General features: G+C 33.3%; 1 protein-coding gene across 1 annotated transcript in view; it reads right to left on the bottom strand.

Annotated features, from left to right (window-relative positions):
- Window positions 1-5,488: 5,488 nt before the first annotated feature.
- LOC127845417 (PH domain leucine-rich repeat-containing protein phosphatase 2-like) overlaps window positions 5,489-14,445 on the bottom strand; it is a 75,608-nt gene continuing 66,651 nt past the window's right edge. The window contains exons 16-17 of the mRNA XM_052376316.1: window positions 12,450-12,678; window positions 5,489-11,418 (exon numbers count right to left, since the gene is read on the bottom strand). Coding sequence (XP_052232276.1) covers window positions 9,037-11,418; window positions 12,450-12,678 — 2,611 coding nt within the window. The 3' untranslated portion in view covers window positions 5,489-9,036. The remainder of the gene's footprint in view (window positions 11,419-12,449; window positions 12,679-14,445) is intronic.

The raw sequence follows: 14,445 nt of genomic DNA on the forward strand, positions 1-14,445 counted from the left end.
TAACCCAAGGCACACATATATATATATATTATGTTGCTTTTGTGGATAAAAAAGTAATTCATTTCATAAATCTAACATTACTGATGAGTTTATTATCAATAAAGTAATGAATGCTATTAAAATTGGATGTGCAATAAAACTTGGTTTTACAAACAAATAATAATCTTATCATCCTTTTTCATTGCATCATAGCCAAACATATTTTAAATACTAATTCGTGTTAGCCAGTCACACCATTCAGTGTTCTATGGTATATTGCCGTCTTTGTTTATTATGTCCGCAGTTTCCTTATTTGTTCATATCATTTGTATATATCATCCGCTGTTTCCTTCTTTGTTCATATCATCCGCTCTTTACGATAATCCTTCTTTGTCTATATTATCCGCTCTTTTCAGATTTTTTGGCATTTTCGTTCTTTGTATATATTATCCGCAGATTTATTAATTATTTTAAGTTTAAAGAAATTCTTAATTATTTTTTTTAGATAAAGTGGCGTTTATACATTTTCATATTCTAATAATAATATTGTGTCTATTTAAGTTGTAATTTGTTCGAGTTGTGCCATAAAAATGTTATTCATAAACTCTATTTATTTTAATATAATAATGTTTTTCTTTTCATAAACTCTATTCATTTTAATATAATAATGTTTTTCTTTTCCTTATTTGTATATATTATCCGCTGATTCATAATGTCCGCAGATTTAATAATTATTTATATATCAGCAAATCCCTTCTTTGTATATATCATCCGCAGATTCCTTCTTTGTATATATCATCCGCTGTTTCCTTCTTTGTTCATATCATCCGCTCTTTCCGATAATCCTTCTTTGTCTATATTATCCGCTCTTTTCAGATTTTTTGGCAATTTCGTTCTTTGTATATATTATCCGCAGATTTATTAATTATTTTAAGTTTAAAGAAATTCTTAATTATTTTTTTTATATAAAGTGGCGTTTATACATTTTCATATTCTAATAATAATATTGTGTCTATTTAAGTTGTAATTTGTTCAAGTTGTGCCATAAAAATGTTATTCATAAACTCTATTTATTTTAATATAATAATGTTTTTCTTTTCATAAACTCTATTCATTTTAATATAATAATGTTTTTCTTTTCCTTATTTGTATATATTATCCGCTGATTCATAATGTCCGCAGATTTAATAATTATTTATAGATCAGCAAATCCCTTCTTTGTATATATCATCCGCAGATTCCTTCTTTGTATATATCATCCGCTGTTTCCTTCTATGTTCATATCATCCGCTCTTTCCGATAATCCTTCTTTGTCTATATCATCCGCTCTTTACTATATACGCTATATCATCCGCTCTTTCATCCGCCTTTTAGTACGTGCCTCTCGTGACCTCTCGTCGCGTGCGTTATTTTTCCGCGTGCGACTTCTGTCAAAAGTGACAGCGGTTTGTTTACATAGCGTCCGAGAAAAAATTCAGCGAAAATGCGATTCAAACAGGTAAATAACAAAAAATGAATTACCGCATTTCTAAAAAATGATATTTTACTATTCCATGTTCATATCACGTGAAGAATGACCGATATAACGCCCCAAAGTGTTGCCCCAATTTTTTTCGTTTACAGAGCAGACGAACTGATCTTTCCAGGGCCGCGTATGCAAATGAGTATCTAAATTTTAGGCCAAGCAATTTTTCTTTCGGTTAAAGTGACTTGATTTTTTAACTGTTTCTACCTTTTATCAATGGTATGCAATACAATAGCACTGAGTTTAATGGGTTAAGTAAACGCTACTTATTATATCATGCCTATGGTTTTCACTGGATTATCATTCAAAGGACCTCCATGCTGCAGTATTAAAGGTATATATTATAAGAACACAAGTTTTAAAATAGAAACTTTCTCATTTAATGAATAATAGAGAATGTATATTCCCGTTTGTTACACACAATAAAGTGAGTATGTATTTTCCAGGATAAGGTATCAGTCCTAAATACGTTCTTATTTCAGCCAATTCCTCAGCGCGGCCGACTTTCGTTATTACCACGATGTTAGGATACTCGAGGATCACTTGGTTGATTCAAAACTTGGTTGATTTAAAAGCGTAAAAACTTCGAACATTTGTCTCCTAAGTTAAACGCGACCCACTGTTAATTTGGTGCCAACCCGAAACTTTTTTTGGTAGCTCTATTCTAGGTTGAGTAAAATAAAACATTTTTTTCCCTAAATTCGATCGCTATTTTTCACTAAATGATTATGTATGAAAAGAAAGAATAGCGGCACAGATTCATTATTTGTTAATATCAATCACAGGTGGTTAGCGTGTGGCTATGATATTAATTAGTGAAAACATCATTTTGAATGATAAATAATCATATTATAACGTAAAATTAACTTTTCTGAAAAAAAAATCACTATCAAATATATATATATATATATATATATATATATATATATATATATATATATATATATATATATATATATATATATATATATATATATATATAATAACAAGGTATGCAACTCAAAATCATCCAAAAACGGGGTTCATCGTTTTGAACAGCTATTACTTCATCAATTTTGCAGCGATTTTCACGATCCCGTTCTTAATCAACGAAGAAATGGAGTTCCTTTCTGGAAATGTATATGTCTTGCAATATTTTTACAAATGCTGGGTCAACTTTTAAGAAATAACACGATACACAACTCGCATGACCCAGTTGACACTGATCATGCAGTATGAATGAAACACGCTAACCACCTGTGATATAAATTTATAAAACGTTGAACATGAGTTCACAAATAACTACAGGTATACTATAGACAAAAACAAAGATGCTTTATAATCACTAAACCGAATATAAACAAGATATGTGTTTGTCAGAAACACTATGTCCCCTTCTGCGCCGCTTTAAAGCTATATATTTGACCTTTTACCTTGAAGGATGACCTTGACCTTTCACCACTTAAAATGTGCAGCTCCATGAGATACACATGAATGCCAAATATGAAGTTGCTGTCGTCAATATTGCAAAAGTTATGGCAAAATGTTAAAGTTGAAGCAAACAGTGACATAGTCTCTTTGACACACATACTCATAAATATACACAAGTCCTTTTCAGTGTTCATAACGATTTATTTCTATTGTTTAATTTCAACACAACGTTTCCAATGTTCGTACAATAATCTAAAGTAAGTTCAATGTAATGACCTATTGGCCCCATGACAAAAACAAATACTATGACCGTAATGTTCGGCGATTTCTTGCCCTCTCTAATTAACTTTAACTGACGAACAGTGTATTAATATAGATTGGAACACCAAATGCTGACTGTCGATTTCCGAGGGGATCTTCCTACCACATGCCTAAAGGTAGCGAAGATGATATATGTAGAAAGACAAATAAGGAAGTACGCTATTAATATGAAATTATATAACATTCAATCTGCAGGTTGCATACCACAAGCCATGTTTAATTAACGTGGTAAGCAATGATTAATTAACTTGGTGTGTTATTCTGGTCGGTTTTGACGTTATTTATAATTACCATCTGTGTTGGTCATCTGATATCGTTCTGAAGCATGTATTCGCTAATTCATTAATTATCTGGTCTCTTTGAATGTATAAGATGTTGCCTATAGTAGGAATTTTAGCCAATTGAATTTTCTAATGCGTATAATATTTTGTATACTAATATTAAAAATAATATTTAACTTGTTACGTCACACAAACAAACACACAAACACAGAAACAAACCAACAGACAGGGCAAAAACAATATGTCCCCCACTATAGTGGTGTAGGACATAAAAACAACTCAATATAACAAGAAATATCTTTTAAAAAGGTAGTCGGCGTAGATCTAAATGCTGACTTATAAATAAAGTTATCAATTTACATTTCTAAATAATTAAATTGAAAACAAAAGGTTAGCTATTGTGTTTTTTTCACTTGTTAGTCGCGTATTCACCGCATGAAATATGTGTTATAATTGTCAAACCACACATTAGTGTAAGAAGATAAAAGTAATACTACGGGAGTGCACATCATATGTGTCCTCACATGCCTTATTATTAGTGTATTTCTTCACCATCGAAACATATCGTATGCTAATATTTGATTTACACGCAGTTTTCTTTCGACACATTTAAATCACACGTTCATAGCCGCGTCATGAGAAAATGGGTCTTATGCGTTTCGACCAGCGTATCTTTAGCCCAACCAGTGTGCATGTATGCATTCTGGTCAGAGGCGATGCTGTTCGCTTTTAAATCACTCAAGGTGTTATGGTCTCATTATGTATAATCTGACCAGACTGAGAGATGTGCAGACTGAGTGGGCTATATATATGATGGGCGCATATGGAATAAGACCCATTTTCGCATGACGAGGGTCATTAAAAATCTCATTGCGAATTGTAAATGGCAGATTTTAGCGCAATGCTTTTCGACACAAAATTGAAGTTGAAATAGCAAACTTGTAAATAAGGGCAGCCTATCCAGGCGTTCAGGAATAATTTCCAGACGTGCTGACAGTGTACGGCAATTGTGGTTGGATAATTAAACGATTAGTTCGTAGGTTTTATATCGAATCAGGCTATGAAATATTCGAATATATTCAGGCGTGTCTACTGGCGTTATGTTAAAGTCATTTGAGATGAAAAGCTGGGTAAAATAGCTTCGCCGAAAAAGCGCATTAGTGCTCCATACCCATGTCAAGACCCCAAACTATTTTAGCATTTTGAAAATCCAAGCCAGTTGTGTGGTCAAGACCCCGAACTATTTAAGCATTTAAAAAACAAGCCAGTTTGGTGGTCAAGACCCCAAGCTATTTCAGCATTTTAAAAATCCAAGCTAGTTTGGACCACTAGCCATTTCAATACAACTTAAGCCCAACCCAGTTTGGGGCTTAAGACCCTGAGCTATCTTAGCATACTTAAACTCCAAGCCAGTTTGGTGGTCAAGACCATGAGCTATTTTTAGCATAATTTAAACCCACGTCAGTTTGGTGGTCTATTTTGGCATAATTAAAATACAAGCCAGTTTGGTAGTCGAGACCCCAAGGCTTGAAGCTATATCAGCATTAAAAAACAAGCCAATTTTGTTGTCAAGATCCTGAGCTATTTCATCATGATAAAAATCCAAGCCTGTTTGGTTTTCAAGATCCCGAACGTTTTCAGTATAATTAAAATACAAGCCAGTTTGGTGGTCAAGACCCCCGAGCTATTTAAGCATAATTAAAACCCAAGCCAAATTGGTGGTCAAGACCCCGAGCTATTTCAGCATAATTAAAACCCAAGCCAGTTTGATGGTCAAGTCTCGAGCTATTTAAAAATACATTTAATTAAAATGCAAACCAAATTTGTGAACAAGACGCAATGCCATTTAATAGTACTAAAATGCAGGTCATTGTTATGGTCTCTACAATGATTTGATGTTTTTGACAATATACATGTAATATGTGTTCGAAAAACACACTTAAAACATTTCAAAGTAAAAAGGCAACATCTGTTTCAATATATCAATATTTATTCACGTTGCATATAACAGTATTGAATATTGCACAATATGTTCTGAATATAATAGCCAGTATTAATTCATATTTAAGATAATTGCCACATTTAAACAACAACATAAAACATGATTTAACATGTGTCTTAATAAGTAAGTTACTAAAATACATACACATTCACACTTAAGTTCAAATGTTTAAAAATGGCTTTAGCTGATTTGTCAATGTTACCATTAAAATAAAAGCTACTTATTACATTAAAACAAATTACATTATAAACATATTAACATATTACATATTAACACATTAACATATTAACATATTACATATTAACATATTACATTATTATCCATTTTTATTTAAGCACTCAGTTTTAATTTTTACCTTTTATATTTATAGAATGTTCTGTCAATCAATATTGTCGAAATGATTATACAAATGAATATCATTTTTTGCAAGAAATCGAAGTACACGCTTTTTGATCAGACAAGTTTTAGAGCAATTAAAAAGTAGTCAACTACAGCGTTATTTCCAAATACGATACACAGTAAGTTTTCTAATGCACACTTTTCCAAAAAACAACAACAACCTATTGATAAGTAAGGAAGATTTAATTGAAGAATACTTATAAAAAAACATTAAAATAATTATGCAAAAGTGACTGTCAGTAAAATAATATATCTTTAAATTTTTAAAGACACATATTGTTTTTTTTATTTTGAAACTGATGACTTTATTTACCAGTACAGGCTTATACAAGGTATTTAAAGGAATATTTGTTAGTTTCTGTTGATTATCAATTGTTATTCACGTGTGATCAGAGAAGTCAGTATCTCACGAGTGGAATTATGTATTTTCTGCGAACTTCAGAGAATAAAAATCAATTATATACCAAAAACCAAAAAATTAAATAGAGGATATTTGTTGGATTCGATGGAACATCGATTTTATTTCACGAAAGATCATATACAATAATATTTTCACGTGCGCCACTCGTGAAAATATGTATTTTTTATGATCACAAGTGAATTAAAATCGATATTCCATCGAATCCAACAAATTTTCTTTTTATTTTATGCTTTTTTCATAATAAAAGCGTTCAACTGGATAATTTCGCCGAATTTATGATGTCATTTCGTCGAATAAAAGGACGTCATTTCACAGTAAAACAGTGAAAAATATCGTTATTTTTCACTGTTATTTTTCACTGTTTAAAACAGTGAAATACCAGTTTTATTTCACTGATATTTCTCTACAAACCACCGGAAAGCATAAAATAAATAATGTATATACTGCTTTTAAAACTGCCTATTTACAATCAAAACAATGAGTGAAATTTATAGACACTTTAAATGTTATTTTTTCACTGTTTTAAACATTGAATTGTTGCTTTTAAATCACTTGTACTTCCCTATAAACTACAGTAAAGCATTAACTAAAAGCTAGCTCGCACATTAAATTCTAAGTTTGAAACTCTTTAAAAAATGAATTCAAACAGAAACAATTATTATTTCATAATGTTTCCAAACCAGCCTTGGTACAAGTACGTGTGCTTTCGCCTTTTTTTGAAAGCAAATGTTTGCTGTAACATGAAAACAATCCCTCAATGACTTCACATAGAAAAATATCAAACATATGATGTTATATTATGGGTATAGTAATATTGGTACATTTATTAATTTAAAACAATGTAAAACAAAACATACACGTATATAAAATCACTTTGGTAAAATACAATATGTTAAAAAAGAATTCATTTTTCAATAAAATAAAACAAACATATAAACAAGTTTTATATTATGAAATATTATTTTAAGTGAAATGATGGATTCTCTGATATAATTAATATGTTACAAGTATTCACATCGAGAACATTGATACAGTATTTTATAGTAGGAAAAAGTTTACAAAAACATAACATTTACTACTGTACATGTATTTAATCATCTAATGTTGTCAAAAACAAACTATCTACGTGTGTATCTGGTTATCTTATTAGTATAAAACGAACGATGAAAGTCAAATAAAATTTAAGTAAAAAGTAAATAAGGTTAAATTATATCTGGCATTACAAAAAGGTTATCACAGAAATCCACTTAGACATACAATTGTGCAGGTTACAAATTACAAGATACTGCTAGAAATAAACGTTGTTTAAGTTCAAAAGATGACGCTAAAATCAAACGTATAACAAAGGCAGTACAAAAATAAACAACCATGTCTTTAATAAAATAGTACATAAAAAATAACACAACTACTTAACACAGTGTTTGTACACGCAAGAAGTATTTTGCATGTATGTACATACACCTGCAAAGAATGCTTTACATATTCTGAACTGACGTACTGATGAATATATTGGTATAGAAACAATATTGCCACACCTAACTATAGCACCAAATTCCTTAAGGCACTTATCTGTAAACGTTCTGAGCAGGTATTGTTAACAATGTTTCACAAAAGACTTATAAGGAAAATAAAGCAATCTTCTTGCATAGATACAATATTGCAACACCTAACAAGAACATCAAAAGCCGTTAGGCACTCACGTGTAAACCCAATAAACTTTACAGTTCTGAGCACGTACTGTTCACAAGGTTTCACGGCATATCAGGAAAGATACAAAGACATCTGTCAGTAATGTTTCTGAACGAACCACACTCATTTTTAACTCTTTCAGTGCTGGAACCGAATTTTGAAGGACTTTGCAAACAGTTTGGATCCAAGATCCAAACTGTTTGCTATTCTGATAGTATTCTTGGAAAAAATCGAAGAAAATGCTAATTTTAGAAATTCTGCACACGACATTTTAGCAGACGACAACTTTCCCAGCATGCAAAGGGTTAAACTCAACTCAGGTATATAAATTTTTGAATGATCTGAGCAAGTATGAAGATGAGTGGGTCAGACAATGGTTTGACTATGATCACATAAGGAAAACTGACTGCCTCATGGCGGCCAGGGTTTCTAATGGACAGGACCCATGTCTCATTCGTCGAGGAAATCAGTAGGAACATTGTTCTCAGAAAGTTTTATGAAACTGCATAAACACATGTGACTTCTAGAGTGGTCACAAGCTTTTCTTCAATTTAACCAAGTGACCAATTTTTGACAACAAGACTTTAGTGATCCCGTTTCGAAGATTAGGTAATCAATGTGGTGTATAGAGTTTTCACAATTTGACACTACGTGATACAGTTTGACGCGGCCGATAAATAATTGGGACAAAGTTCTCAGCATGTTTCAAGAACATTGATAGACATTGATAGATAAACATGACAGCCTGTTTTCACAAGTGTTTTATTATTTTCCGATTAACCTAGATTTTCCCGAATGTAACCCATTTAAAAAATTGGTCATGCTATTATTGGGGAAAATGTTTTGAAAACGTTTCATGAAAGTTGATCACTGTTTCTTACCTCTACAGTGTTCACATGATGTTTTAAAATTTTACCATAGTTTGTGTTGACACGGCAAATATTAACAATGCAAGACCGACAACAAACGACGGACACAGGTGACCAAAACATTACAAAGAGGCTACAAGCTACAAGTAAGTGATGATAATACTTCTTTGGCTGGCAGTTTTGGTAACCATTGTAGATTCCAGTACTTTTTTTGGCGGAGGTTCTGGTGCTTCCTTTGGTATGACCTTGTAACTCATTTTTTGTTGCTGTTGGTGTTGACGATTGTACATGATCAAGTCCTCAAGGCTTTTGATGGAGTTTGAGTTAATGTCCGATTGCACTGTTGTGTTTGGTTTCAAAGGCACCCTTGGTGGAAGTGGAGGGGCAATAGTCTCACCTTTGCCATCCGTTTCCAAATTGGAAGTACCGTTAGTTGTTTTTTCATTATTCCAAACTTCTTGATGTTTGTTGCTTGAGTTAGAGTTTGTCTGTATTGACAGTGCAGGATTTATAGCAGTTTTAAAATTTTCAGTTTTATTAAAAACTGTTTCTTGTCCACGTTCTGAAGCAACATTAGATACATTCACATTTAATTTCGTTATACCTGCTCTAGGTGTTATAGACCGAACATTGGCAACAGAGGAAACTGAATTACTTGTATCACAGTTTTTATTGGCAATTTCTTCTCTTTGCTTTGGAGGAGGTGACGGTGGGTGTGCCGCATGTTTTGCTTTTTGTGAATGAGGCATTACCACTTTATCGGCTTCTTTTAACTGGCGATGAAAATCATTATTGTTGGGTTTTCTATTTGTGTCATGGTTGGTTCCCTTTTTTGATAAGTCCTTTTGCATTTGGTTTTTATACGTATCAGAGTCCGATATTTTTGTGTTTTCTCTCGTCACAGATTGTGTTAACTCTGTTCTATCAACAGTAGTAGGTTTCTTCTCTTTTCTTATTTTTGCATAAAGCGCATCTGAATGATCTCCATTTTGAACAAAATCTTCAAATATGGGAATTCTTTCTCCAGCTTTCTTTTTATTTGGAACATCATGAGTTTCAGGGCTTGTAAGACCGACTTCTTTGTCAACATCCTCACTTATTGCTTCAATTGTCTCGTAATCGTCGAGCAATTCAAAGTAATCGAAATCGTCTGTTTCTCCAGACTTTTCGTCAATTTGAATCTCCTGTCTAGTTTCTTGATTGCTTTCCTTCCTAGTGGCTGCCATTTCTTCCATTGAAATTTTACGTCCGCCATTTTGAGATTTTGTTTGGGGACTATTTGCATGTCTCGAAAGAAAGCCTTTCTCTTCTAACATGCGTAATTTTTCATTAATGTCAATCGGACACGAATCAACGTTCTTTTCAGGAGCATTCATTTCTTCATTGGCAAATTTATGCGACCCACCGAATGAAAGTTGCTTTGACTGGGCTGTTGGTCCATGCAAAAGAACCTCTATGCTATGTGACGATGACTTTCTCTCTTTCTGCACAATCTGCCTATTGGATGCATGTGATGGATCTGACTGTATCGAGTCAATGCTCCTTGAGCTCAGGTTCAAGTGCTTGTGTCTTTCTAATTGCATATTGTGAAACAAAACGGCGTCCCGATCAACATTGAGCGGATGCTTCAACTCCCGTTTAAATTCCAGCGACTCTGTTGAAATTTGTGACGCTTCTGGTATAATTTGCCTCCTCTGAACACTTGTTGGAGGCGGCTGCTTTGAAAATCTGTTAAAGTCATCATTTGGCGGAAGCGTTACCATTCTGCCCTTCAATTCTCCTTTGAGTTTGGTACTCGTCGACCAGTTGTCATCCGATTCCACTGACGGCAAGTACGGATCGTATTCATGTTGGGCCCGCATCGCATGAATCAACTCCTTGTCTTTGACTTCCTCTGTTAACCTCTTCTGTAACAATATTTCCCAGTTCGTCGTTGGGTCAACATTTGGTATGGCAATACTATCAGGCAATGGTTTCACCGTTACTCTGTCAAGGCCATTTTCATCATGTGGTACATCTTTACCATTAAAAACTTTTTCCAGTTGTTTCCTTTTCTTGGCACCTTTTAGTTTCACAATATCCATCGGCATCTTTTCCGTCTGCTCCTGAAGCTCTGCTCGTCTTTTCATCTCTTCTCTCTCGATATCTCTCACTTTTAAATCCACCAGAAGTTTTTGCTCTTGCTCAAACTGTTCTTGAAGTTTGCCCTTTATTCTGTCACGTTCTGATCGCGACAGCATGAGGCGAACAACCAACACACCGATATTTTCTTGCGATCGATAACCCTGTGCCAAATCTTGCAGCTTCTTAGCGGCCAAAACTGGGTCGGGTATATCGATGATTTCGTTGACGGTTTCCTGGTATGACATGCACTTCCAGAGACCTTGATTTGCGATGATCAGAAGTGTGTCGTCTGGTTGAAGTGTCGTCTTAATAACATGCGGTTCTGGAACAACGAACGGGAACAAGTAGCTGGAGCCCAGGAGACGTGTGTTGTGTGTGACGCCATTGATTTTGTTGTCCTGAAATATGGAGCATAAGAAGAAAAATGACTACCGTTACATGTGTATTTATACAAGTTTAATCACAACATTCTTAGCATAATAATTTCAATAAATTGTTTTCCTTCAACTAGTGTTATAACTGAGTTGTACAGCTTCAACCAGATATCATCCATTTATCTCTTGATGTAATGTTCTTACAAAACCAAACATTTCCATCAATAAAATGTCAACAATTGTGGCAACCATTGTTAAATTTATAGTTGTTGTATTAATTATATGAATCCACATTTGAGTACAGAAAATAAAAACGTTAAATAATTGCTCGAAAGTTTGTGAAAATTATAATTTACTAATCTCTGAATTAAAATTGGCAATCAACCTAAACTAACAAATTAAGCATACTTATTTTTTTTCTCTTCAATAATTTTATAATTAAAACCAAAAATCAAATAAAACCTACAAAATATGAACCATTTATGAATGAATTAATTTCTCTTCTCACTCGAAAATTAAAATCATTAATCAACCAAAAGCACTTAGGGGACAATTTTTTATCATTATGGGAATGGGGCTGAATCCCTTTGGAATTGGAATATTAGCCTTGTTAAATTTAACCCTTAAAGCGCTGGAGCTGAATTTTAAAGGCCTTTGCAAACAGTTTGGATCCAGATGAGACGCCACAGAACGTGGCGTCTCATCAGGATCCAAACTGTTTGCTATTCTGATAGTATTCTTTGAAAAAAATTGAAGAAAATGCTAATTTTAGAAATTCAGCAGACGACATTTTAGCAGAAGACAAATTACCCAGCATGCAAAGGGTTAAATTTAAAAGTGTGTTCAGTCTTCTATTTCCAAACATTCAACTCATTAAGCTGGATGTGGACTGAATATTGAGATTTATGAAATAAATATGAACAATTGGCAACATTCTATTGGGAATTTCAGGCAGTTATTTAGGGAAAATATATACTTTCATAGATTGGAAATTGGGAATAAGACAAAATTCGGCCCCATATTTGAATGCAAAACAAACATTGGTACATCTATACCTCCGTCACTATCCCGCCAGTCCTACAAATCCGCTCCATCTCGTCTTTGTTGGCATCAACTGTGAACAATCGACTCATCACCACGGCCTCCCCCCGTCGACACACGACCACCTCAATGTCTCCCACATTTGCCACTGTCAGGGTGTAGCTGGGAGTCTCTGACGAGGGTTTCTGAATGTGGCAGATGGCCGCTGCGGCTCCAATCTTCTGTCCGGTCCCTTTCAGCTTCCTGAACATGCAGAGAATACTATACAATCATTTATATTCGAGGGCATGACATTTTGAGTGTTTTAATAACTTTTTCATGGACATGTAAATTTGTGGAATTCTGATTTTGGAAATAATATGGAAAGGATGGTTACCTTCTGGTGTGTTTGTTTTAAATTCACAGATTAGTCATCTAATAGTAATAATTTTACAGTCTTAAGTCAGAATGTATACAGATAGAGTTAATTATGTCATGCTAAGACAAAGATGAGCATGAGGATTGACAAAAGCCCATTGGTTGTGTTTGGCATATATATATACTCGATATATATGAGCCGCGCTTTTGGAAAACATGGCTTAATGCATGCGCATAAAGAGTGTTTCCAGAAAAGCCTGTGCAGTCGACACAGGCTAATCAGGGACGAGACTTTCCGGTTTTTATGGGTTTTTTTGTTGAAAGGAATTCTCTTCTAAAAAAAAATTGTCACCGATTACCTTGCATGAATTGCACAGGCTCATCTTGGACAATACTTTGCCCACGTGCATTAAGCCTGGTTTTCCCATTGCAAGACTCAGATTTTGTAGTTCTTCTATTAATTTCCCCATCAATGACAACAATTTGAAAACATGTCAAACAATTAAACAAATAATAGTTGATTCCCAGTTTGGCGCTCTTTTTTGTTTGTTAACTACATTTTGCATCGTGACATATCCCATTAAATTCCATAACAATTTTCACAGTGTTTTGCTTTTATATATGCAGTCATTTGCATATTTGAAGATTTTATATTGTTTTGCATTAATATATGCAGTCATTTGCATATTTGAAGATTTTATATTGTTTTGCATTTATATATGCAGTCATTTGCATATTTGAAGATTTTATAGTAATAGTTTTATAGTTATTTGACCATTTGAATATTTGTTTAATAGTATATGTCATTTGTATATTTGTTTATTGTTGTAGGGTTTCATGATCTTGTACAGCTACACTTGATGTCTGTTTTCTTGTCAATCTCTGGCAATATGATATTTAGGGGTAACACAATCTTAGTTGTAAATGCAATATTATACAACATATTTACATCACTTATTGTTAAGAGAATCATCAAATACCTTTCCAATATTTCCAATATAAGCAACAATGCTTGTTAAAGATTATTGCATCAACATTACATCCTTCTACAGTTTTGCTGTAACACTTTTTCAATATTCCAATATTGTCAACAATGCATGTAAAAGATTAAGACACAAACAAATTATTCATGTTGAGATCTTAAATGACAGCCTGTTATTGGCATCTTAATCAAAGCTCCCTTTTGATGTTACAACATACTTTGTTGTCATTACCTAATTGTGGGTCAGAGCAAATCTAAACCAAATGTGACCATAACAACAGCAGATGGCAACCAACTCCTATATAAGCCAAACGCAGAATGGATTCAATACCTCTGCTCTATTGCCATCTTGCTGTGTGTTTGTGTCAATAAAGTTCTACAGTTAATGTTGCTCTGACTTACAGGTAAGACATTTATTTTACTTCTACTTTACTTGTATACGTGATATAAGTTCAGTATTTTGTATGTATTACAATTGTTCATTCTACATGCAAGTCTAAATATTTGGTGATTATTTTATATATTAAAATTCTTCAGTTACCTCTTGCTAAAAGCGAGTTATTCCCTAAAGTTTGATGTTTTAGATATTGAATACTTTCAGTTGTAAAATTTGTATTGTTAACAATTAATAGCATTTGTTCAGGACCTCTGCTCTATTGCCATCTTGCTGT

This window comes from Dreissena polymorpha, chromosome 9 (assembly GCF_020536995.1).
Source record: "Dreissena polymorpha isolate Duluth1 chromosome 9, UMN_Dpol_1.0, whole genome shotgun sequence".
Lineage (NCBI taxonomy): Eukaryota > Metazoa > Mollusca > Bivalvia > Myida > Dreissenidae > Dreissena > Dreissena polymorpha.